Source organism: Nicotiana attenuata, unplaced genomic scaffold, assembly GCF_001879085.1.
Source record: "Nicotiana attenuata strain UT unplaced genomic scaffold, NIATTr2, whole genome shotgun sequence".
NCBI lineage: Eukaryota > Viridiplantae > Streptophyta > Magnoliopsida > Solanales > Solanaceae > Nicotiana > Nicotiana attenuata.
In genome coordinates this window covers 102,296-112,836 of record NW_017671798.1, presented here as the reverse complement: position 1 = coordinate 112,836, position 10,541 = coordinate 102,296, and the positions used below count along the sequence as shown (strand labels likewise).

At 44.2% G+C, this 10,541-nt stretch overlaps 1 protein-coding gene across 1 annotated transcript; it reads right to left on the bottom strand.

Annotated features, from left to right (window-relative positions):
- Nucleotides 1-9,343: 9,343 nt before the first annotated feature.
- On the bottom strand, nucleotides 9,344-10,302 carry LOC109210282 (photosystem I reaction center subunit II, chloroplastic-like). Its single transcript, XM_019373680.1, has one exon. The coding sequence runs from the start codon at nucleotides 10,250-10,252 to the stop codon at nucleotides 9,476-9,478; it is 777 nt and encodes a 258-aa protein (XP_019229225.1). The 5' UTR covers nucleotides 10,253-10,302; the 3' UTR covers nucleotides 9,344-9,475.
- Nucleotides 10,303-10,541: the final 239 nt, after the last annotated feature.

The following is a 10,541-nucleotide window of genomic DNA, read 5'->3' as shown; positions in this document are numbered from 1 at the left end:
ATAGGGGTCGGTGTACCACCGGAAAACCCTGGGGAAGTGCCAAATGTGGAGCCAGTTGATGTTGGTTCTCATATTGCTCTAAACACCAACTTAGGCACGAACCTCGAAGGGAGAGTACGTAGGGAAGCCCGACCAGGGGACCAAGGAACACCAGGGACAGGAGATGGGGTAGTCAGCCTTCAAGTGATATTCGAGATGTTGCAAGCCCAACAGATCGCCATTGCTCAACTTCAAAGTCAAAATAAGACCCCGAGTGTAGCTGAACATAAAAGCAATTGACGTGCTGAGCCAACGCCAGAATGGCCAAATGGAAATGACTCGGGGACTGACCGACCATTATGAAAATGCTCGAAGAGCTAACTAAGAGGATCAAGTCCGGAGAAAAGAAAATGGAGGATAACGATAAGAAGGTGGAGACTTATAACTCCCGTGTAGACCAGATACCAGGGGCACCTCCAGTTTTGAAAGGTCTAGATGCCAAAAAGTTCATACAAAAACCATTACCTCAGAGCGCAGCTCCGTTGCCCATTCCTAAGAAATTTCGCATGCCCAATATATCCAAATATAACGGGACAACCGACCCTAACGAACATATTACTTCATACACTTGTGGGATCAAAAGAAATGACTTGAATGACGATGAAATCGAGTCAGTGTTGTTGAAAATGTTTGGGGAAACACTATAAAAAGGAGCTATGATTTGGTATCACAACTTAGCTCCTAACTCTATTGATCCATTTGCTATGTTAGCAGATGCCTTCGCTAAAGCACATGGTGGCCATGAGAAAATCGGATGTCTTCAAAATAAAACAAAAGAACGACGAGATGTTAAGGGAGTTCGTGTCCAGGTTTCAGATGGAAAGAATGGAATTACCACCGGTCTCCGACAATTGGGCAGTACATGCCTTTATGCAGGGTTTGAACAAGCGAAGCTCGATTGCTTCTCGACAGCTAAAGCAGAACTTGATCGAGTATCCAGCTATGACGTGGTCAGATGTGCACTACCGTTACCAATCAAAAATCAGGGTTGAGGACGATCAATTAGGAGCCCTCTCGGGTTCAGTTCATCCTAACAGGTATGTGGCCAAGACCCCGAGGGATACAAACAAGGAATTGAGATAGAATAGGGAAAGGTATCAACCGTATGTCGATCGAAGGAACCACGGTTCAGGTCGAAACGCTCCTCAAAATGATCGAAGAAACGATCGGGAAGTAAAAACGGATTCGATAAGCATACCGATCCCGCAGAGGCGCCTTGGTTAACGGAGTACAACTTCAGAGTAGATGCATCAGGGATTGTGTCAGCTATTGGAAAAATCAAAGACACCAAGTGTCCCAGGCCTATACAAACCGATCCTTCTCAAAGGAACCCGAACTGGATGTGCAAGTATCACGGTACACATGGCCATAGAACACAAGATTGCCGGCAGCTAAGGGAAGAAGTGACTCGGTTGTTCAATGAGGGCCACCTTCGAGAATTTCTAAGTGATCGGGCTAAGAGTCACTTCAGGGAAAGAGATGCAAGTAAAAATGAGCAAGAAGCACATAACATGTAATCCACATGATCATTGGCGGAGTCGATGTCCCTCAACGACCTGTATTTAAGCATACCAAAGTATCAATCACCAGAGAAAAACGGACTCGGAGCTATGTGCCCGAGGACGTCTTATCATTCTATAACGAGGAAGCAGAAGGCATATCTCAGACTCACAACGATGCCCTGGTAATCTCTATTCTTTTGAATAAAATTCAAGTTAAACGTGTTTTAGTGGATCCAGGTAGCTCAGCAAACATAATCAGATCGAGGGTCGTGGAACAACTCGGCCTACAAAATCAGATTGTACATGCATCCCGGGTCTTGAGTGGCTTCGACATGGCAAGCAAAACAACAAAAGCAGAGATTATCTTGCAAGTAAACATAGTCGGGACCATACAAGACACCAGGTTCCATGTCATCGAAGGTGACATGAGGTATAACGCACTCCTCAGGAGACTATGGATACATAATATGAGGGCAGTGCCTTCAACTCTTCACCAGATGATGAAATTCCCAATAGAGGAAGGAGTGAAAACAGTCCACGGAGAACAACATGCTGCAAAAGAGATATTTACAATCGAGGAAGTGGTGCCGATTCCAGAACCCTTGGCCTTAGAGAAATCAAGCTCCAAAGGTAAGCATGCGACTAAATAACAACCACAGCTCCCAGCCTCAACGGAATCGGAACAACGGGTAATCGAAGGCGAAGAAGAGGACTTCCTTACTCCTCGAACCTTCGTCGTTCCTGAAGAGTCCGGTGCCACCAAGTCAACTGCCTGAGAGAAAGGTACACCTGGGAATGGGATTAACCCCCGAACTCAGGAAAAAACTCATTAAGTTTCTTATTGATAATATGGACTGCTTTGCTTGGTCCAATTTAGATATAACAGGGATTCCACCAGAAATCACCACGCATCAGTTGAGCACCGATCCTAGGTTCAAGCCGGTGAAGCAAAAGAGGAGGCCTCAGTCCGAGGTAAAACACGCCTTCATAAAAGACGAGGTAACCAAACTTCTTAAAATAGGATCCATTCGGGAGGTAAAAGTACCCCGGGTGGTTAGCCAACGTAGCTATAGTTCCTAAAAAAGGAAACAAGCTTAGGATGTTTGTATACTAAAGAGACTTGAGCAAAGCATGTCCGAAAGATTCTTTCCCATTGCCAAACCGATCGAATGGTCGATGCCACGGTTGGCCACGAGACCCTAAATTTTCTCGATGCCTACTCCGGGTACAACCAAATTCGGATGAACCTAGAGGACCAGGAAAATACTTCATTTATTTTTGGAACTTACTATTACAACGTAATACCCTTCGGACTTAAAAATGCAGGAGCTACATACCAACGCCTAGTTAACAAAATGTTCGAAGAACAAATAAGTGAAACAATGGAAGCCTATATTGATGATATGGTTGGTTAAGTCCCTGCGCACAGAAGACTATTTTAATTCATTTGCAGGAAACATTCAAAGTTGTAAGGCAATGCAACACGAAGCTTAACCGAGAGAAATGTGTCTTCGGAGTTGGCTTGGGTAAGTTCCTCGGCTTCACGGTGCCAAATCAGGGTATCGAAATCATCCCCGATAAGATCAAGGCTAATGAAGATATCACGATCGTGGATAGTGGGAAGGCCGTGCAAAGGCTAACAGGGCAAATAGCTGCCCTATTTCGAGGTTGTCTGATCGGAGTCACCGGTTCTTCTCCTTGTCCAAAAATAAAAGGGACTTCGCGTGGACCCCGGAATGTCAGCAAGGATTAAAGCAATACCTGCCGAGCCCGCCTTTGCTTCATACCCCGAAGGTAGATGAAAAACGAGAAACGGCACTTGTTTGAATGGCCACGCAAAAGCAAAGGATTGAAAGGTCGCCCTCGGTACTCGAGATCTAAATCGGGACCGAACTCGGAAGGACCGTACCGAGTCCTTGGAGTTGTTGGTAAAGGATCTTACTAACTCAGCACGATGGAAGGTGAAGTTAAAAATCGGAACGTATCATTACTCGAATGATTCTACTGCTATGGTATAACTTTATCCTTTGCCCATTTGAGTTTAAAACTAACTTATTACAAATTTTCGATCGAAGCTCTCGAAGGCACGCGATCTCGAAGACACCCTTTTTGCATGAAGGCCTTAGGTTTTAAAGCATACGTTGCGCTCTAAATCCCTTAGATCGGATTTTGTCCCAAATGGGTTTTACCGGCAAGGTTTTTAATGAGTCAACAATTATGTGCTACCTAAGGAGAGCTTAACAGTATCCAAGGCTTCTTTTCAATCAACCTCGAATACTTGGGGGCATCACCCTCGAAGGTTATGTTTTCAAGGAAAATACTTCACGCCTAAGAGGGCCTCGATAGGAAAACTTTTTAATGGGCCAAACGGTCGGATGAACCGTGTCCATATAGAATAGTCGAGCCCCAACGGCAAAAGATGTACGCATGTATCAAATTACTTGAAGATGCATTCTATTTATATCAAAAACACTTAAGAAGTCTACTATTATACGAGCTCTACACTTATAATCCTACGGGAAACGGCTCAAGAGCCAAAACATAAAAGCACTCCCGAATACTCGGGGACTGTCATCGACAGTCAATACATCTGAGTCACGAAAAACACGGACTCATAAGACCTCAAAGAGGCATCCCCTCGAAACAAAGGCCAAGGCCAATACACTCGGGGACTAACTTTTCAAACAAGTTCGAAAAGTTATCGGGAAATAAGGCCAAGTGGCATACCCGAAGGCTACGGCCATATTAAAGACTACGGTCGTGTAAAAAGGCTACGACCTAAATAATGCGGCTCGGAGACGTCCGACTTCCGCTATAAACCAAAGGCCTTCAAATACTTTGTAAAAACTGGTTAAATCAGACTACCCTCGGCAAAAGCAAAATATAATGGGCTTCGATAGATTCAGCCCCCGAATAATTTAATGGGCTTCGATAAATTCAGCCCTCGAATAATTTAAAGGCTTCGATAGCACCAACCCACGATAAAACCTCAAGAGGTATTCAATTATCAGTACACAAACGAGGACCCAATACGTCGAACTTTCGAAAAACCCAACGGGTACAAAAAACACATGCTAAGGCATAACTAGTTTTTCACTAAGTCTTTTAGCCGAAATGAGAGAAAAACTATATAGCCATTCTAGAGGCCGAATTGGCCCAACTTAAGGAGCCTAAGGGCCAATCTAAAAGAGCCTAAGGGCCAAAATACATAGAGTTCGAGACCCTTCTCTCACTCAACTCAGATTCAAGAGTCCCGACATCTCGAGCTCACATCGAATCGATTTAAACTTAGCTTGAGGATTATTATATCTATCGACAAAGACCTAAGGGTTTATTATATCCCGAGTCCAAACCAATTCTCGGACCGATCATCCAAATCCAGCACAAGTCGAAAATGAAATAAAAAGTTCCTCTTGTATTTCCAAAAAATGATTACAAAAGATATCTACACAGGGGATACTTGCACAAAAAATGTGAATAAGGAAACCTAAATCTACTTCGAGGCCATATCTTCGACAGCTGCGTCTTCAGGAGCAGTATCTTCGGGGGCCTCACCCTCGGGGACTCCATCTTCGTCCCCTCCACTCTCGGAGCCACTGGCTGAATCATCCTCATCGGAAAGCAAAGCAGCAGCCTCTTCTTCCAAGGTCTTCGCCTTTTTAATATCGGCTGAGAGATCGAAGCCACGAGCGTGTACCTCCTCGAGGGTTTCCCTCCGGAACTGTCACCTAGCATGGCCAAGTGCACATGATAACTTAACTTTGGCTGCATTGGAGATCTCCTTGGCCCAGGAATTAGCTGCTTCGGCGTCGACTCAGTACGAGGACATAATTGCCTCAGCATCAGATTTGGCCTTAGCTAGCTCAGCAACAAATTTAGCCTTGAGCCCCTCGATTTTACGGCCTCGAGCCAGGCCCTCCTCCTTCACGCTTTGGAACTGACGTTCGAGTGAAGCCAGCTGCTCCCGAAGGGTTTCTTTCTCAGAGGAAAGATTGTCCATGCCTTGCCTCCAGCCCAGTCTTTCGGCCTCCTTCATCTTTAGCTCCACTCGAAGCTGCTCCACCAGTCCGCCCTTTCGTTGAAACTGCAAAATAAAATTGTTAGAAGACTGAACGAGTTGGTCCATGACAAAACATCAGAGAGAATATTACCTTTTCGGTAAGCTCGGTTCATTGTTGACAAGCCTTTGCCAATTCGGATCGAAGATTGCTGATTTCCTCCTCCTTCTTGACATAGAGGGTTTTAAGACTATTCATCTCTTTCGAAATCTTTTTAAGCTCAGCCTCACATCGAGCAAGATCAGCTCGAGACTTGGAAAATGCCCTTTTGTGGAGCACCACAACCTTCGTGAAAAGGGGGGAAAGTTATATTCATAACAGCAAAAGCAAAGCGCAGGCGTAATTCTAAAGAATAGAAAAACTCACTTGTTTGAAGAGTCGACGAGCCTCATCAAATATGAAAGAAGCATCTGGGTCAGGGCCATCTTTAATCCCTACGAGGAATTATCGAAAGATGTCATGCCTTTCGTGGCTCGCCCCCACTTCAGAAGATCTCATATTCTGAGCATCTCGGATCTGCCCCTCGGAGAACTAGGGACCAGGCGGTGAGTCATCCACATTGATTACCCCAAGTGACCCACTCAGGGTTTTCTCTTTTATGTGAAGGGGTTCGGGATCAGGACCCTCGACCTCGCCCCCCAAATGGCCTCCTAGGCGAGGTGCCTTTTTACTGCATGATGGCTCGGGGACTTTGTTTGAACTCCCCTCGGAGATCTCTTCGGCTCTGGAATGAACCACATCGACCATCACCGGCTTGACGGACTTCGAAACACCAGTGTTTCCTCTTTTACGAGCTACCAAAAGGCAGTTGTCATCTTCTTCTTCCTCCTGATCCCGAAGGCGTTGGGCCGTTTCCGGAGATAAGGCCACCGTATCGGCCTTGGACTTTCGAGCCGCGCTTTTCTTGGGCTTCGAGGGATTAGCAGGTGACTCCCTTTTTTTTCTTTTCTTTAGAAGGTTTCGGGATCTCTTATTCACCACCCGGGGCCGGCCGCATAGCAACGACATCTCCGAGACCTGCACAAAACCGAAGTAAGTATTCCACTAAAGAAGTACAAGTAAACAAACAAGAAAACTCAACATGATTTTTGGCATCCCATCTGCCTTTGGCTAAATCTCGCCAGTAGCGCTCCGAATAAGAGGAAGTGGAAGCTATTTTTCGAACCCAGCCTTCAAGGTCCGGGACCCCACCAGGAAACCAAGCAGTAGCTGCGCCATCAGAAAGTGGTTAGACCAAGGGAAAAGATAAACCGAGAAAAAGAAGAGAAAGCGGGGTATAAACCTACTATGTACTTATGTTTCATGTTCCACTCCTTGGGGAACGACATCCATTCAGCAGGAATCAGGTCGGAGGTCCGTCAGTCGCCTCCAATTAATGACTTTGGGAACCGCATGAAAAGCAACCTTTCAGTCACTTCAACTGCCGACGTCACGAGATTGGCATCATGATCGAGGCGTCAAATATCAATTCATTTTTTTATCGATCTATTTTGAGTTCGAGCAAAGTGTTCACTCGACTACTAAGCCCAAGGGCTACCCGAGTTTGAGAAATTTCTCACTAGGGGACTACAAAAAAGCCTAAGGGCTAACTTTATTTCAAGTTCGAGCAAGTGCTCGCTCGATTACTAAGCCCAAGGGCTACCCGAGTTTGAAGAAAGTTCTCACTCGATGATTATCTACAAAGCCTAAGGGTTAACTTTATTTCAAATTCGAGACCTTGCTCTCACTTAACTCAGGAATCCCGAGGTTCCAAGTTCGCATCAAATCGATTTAAGCTCAGCTCGAAGATTAACAAGAACCTTAAGGGGTATTATATTGATCGATTAAAAACCTAAGGGTTTATTATGTCCTGGGCCCGATATTTGGACTAGTCATTAAAGTTATAGAATCAAATTTTTCACAAGTAAAGACGGGATGGAATTCAACACGATCCAAAAGGGAGACAAAGGGATCCTTTTATATTTCCAAGAGATTGTTACAAAATATAACTACAACACCCGCGAGGGGTATTTACACATGAACAAAGAAGAAAAAAACAAAAGCCAAGAACCTAATCTACTTTTAAGGCCATGTCCTCGAGAGCATCATCTTCGGGAGCCTCCTTCCCGGGCACCCCATTTTGATCTTTGGAAATGTCTATGTGCCCGAAGAGATTTAAGGCAGAAAGCCCTCGATAAATGTAACTATATTTCCAGCAGCGGGGATTGAGCATTCTGTTGAAGTTTTAGGCCATAATCCTTTAAAAAAGAGTAGCAAAAGAAAAAGACCAGAAGGGAAGACAAGAAGATGTAGCTTTGCCTTCTATCACAAGAAAAACCAAAAAGGTTGCTAGATACACGAGCAACGATCCAAGAATGTTCATCCTTGGGACGTTGTGCCGATGTGGGATGCAAAAGTTAGTAGATGATAGTGCCACCTCATTCCAAGGAAAGCAAAAGGAATGAAGTGCCACACCAGGTTGAAGCTAAGAGAGATGAGCAGTAGGGTGAAGTTCGCATATTTCCTGATGCGGGAAGGATCCTGCGCCCTTCTCTCGTTGTTTTGAATCGAAGCTTTGAAAAGGGGAGCCTTGACGTAACTGGTAAAGTTGCTGCCATGCGACCTTGTGATCTCAGGTTTGAACCATGGAAACAGATGATTAGAGAATGAAGTAAGGAAAAGAAAGAATCAAAGTGAATAAAGATGAAATGCGTACAGTTCCTTGTTCAACAGAGTAGCCTCATATTTATAGAAAGGCGACGGCAGTTCGGCAACGCTAGTGGCCGACCAACACTGGCACGCATTTGATGTTTTGGAGAAGAGCGCCGACGTGACATTTCCGGTCACTTCAAGTACCTACGTCACGGGCATGATGTCATCATGAGAAGCTCGGGGAAATCGAGGTGCAAATCGTTTCTTATCATCTTATTCTAAGAAACGCGGGGACTATCTGTATACGGTCAAAATCAGAGGCCTCCAATTTACAGGGTCGAGGATCCATCTTAGTCCCTAGATCAGGCAAGGTCGAGTTCGAGATCGGTGGACCAGAGGCAAGCTCGAAGACAGAGTGCAAAGCCCGGAGATAGGAGTACGAGGAATACCAAGCCCGAGTATACTCGACCCCGAAATAGTACCGTTAGGAATTCATAACAGAATGAGCCAAGTTCCAGCCACGCCTCCATAATCGTGGCGCGAATCCCGAAATAAGATTGTACGATTCCGTACTAGGCGGTTAGACAGCTGTATAAAGAATATTCCCTACTGTAAATGGAAATATTCCTCATTTAGGGTTCCCCTATTATATAAATGGGACCCCAGTCATTTGTAACATCATCTTATCACTGAGCAAAGAATATACTCTCTACCTTTTCGTCTACTGTTCATAAGCATTGTCCTTTAGCTCTATTGTTCTTACTTTACTTTTATTATTTAACTGTTCTTATTATTCCAAGCCTACCTCGAGGTCACCGAGCTCGAGGTCACTGCTGCTGAGTAACTTTGATTTGATTCATTTGTCTCTTTCATTTCTACTTCATACTTCTAGATCATTAATTGGTATTGAACTGAATCACGTATCTTTAAAACCACAAATCAAATTTAATTATTACTCGTATTTTCGAGGTAAACAATCATAATTCCACCTTTCATTTCCATATATCAATATTATTATATTTGCCATATGCCATGTGTTAAGTTTGGTATATTATCAACCAGTGAGGAGGATACCTTTCATCAAGATGAACCTTCTTGCTAGAAGTGAATCAATTGACATACGGCAAATTGTATCCATGCTTTGTGTGTAATGACAATAAATTTGATACAAACATTAAATAATCACAAAATCATACATTACGTGTTAAAGACAATTACAAAGCCACCTTAATCATCACTATCGCCTTAAATATCATACACTTGTTTGCCTGTAAACTTCACTTCAATTGGGCTCTTATTTTTACCAATGGATCTGAAATTCTGCCCAACTCCTTGGCGGCCCGGGTTCACTTTTTCTGGGTACACACCATCTTTTGGGTGCAAGTATTGGACTTCACCATTAGGGAATACTCTGTAAAATCTATAGTTAATCTTGTATTTGGACCTAAGCCTAGTACCAAGTGCCAAACACTGTTCTTTACGGGCCAATTTCAGCAAATTTGAGCCTTCTCTCATGATAGCAGCACCACCAGTGGGCATTTCAAAGATCTGTTCTTTAGGTGATTCCCAAGTGATCACATAAAACTCCTCAACTTGGGCCTTACGTAGAAGCCCACCAGTGCTTCCACCAAATATTGGAGATGGTGTGCTTGGGTCCAATTGTGGTGGTGTGAAGCCCACTGGTGCCGCTGGCTCGGCCTCTTTAGTGGCTGATTGGGCCTTCTCATCTGCCATAGCCTTGATAGGACGGTATGTCACTGCAGACTTGGACAATTTAGGGGCGGAGAAGGAAGAAACGGATTGCTTCCATGGGGCGACGACACGGGGATCGGCTGTTTTCGACGTCGAGATAGATGGGGTGAAAAGGGAAGCTTGGGATGCCATGGCCATAGAAAAGTTGGATGGAGTCATGGAGAGAAGTAGGAAATGAAGAAGTATTTGTGAAAAATGAGAAGAAGCTATTTTTGTTGCATAGAAGAGATGATGGGTGGTAGAGAAAATGGATATAGGATAAGGTGACATACAGATTTTGCCCAATTAGAACGTGTGATTTGATTCGCACCCTAGCCAAGTCAGCTAAGACGACCACAACCTTGCATTTCGGACATGTCATGTGTCCAAAAGGATTTTGGTGATGACTTGGGAATATCTAAAGTTGGCTTATCTTTCTTACACATACATGCCATCCATTATTTTTGCTTAAATAAAAAGTATACGTCAATCTATTGCAAATTAACATAATAAACTTCACCGCATAAATCCTTACAATTTCCATCTCTCTTTTTTTTTTGGCAGAGTTACAATTTCCATC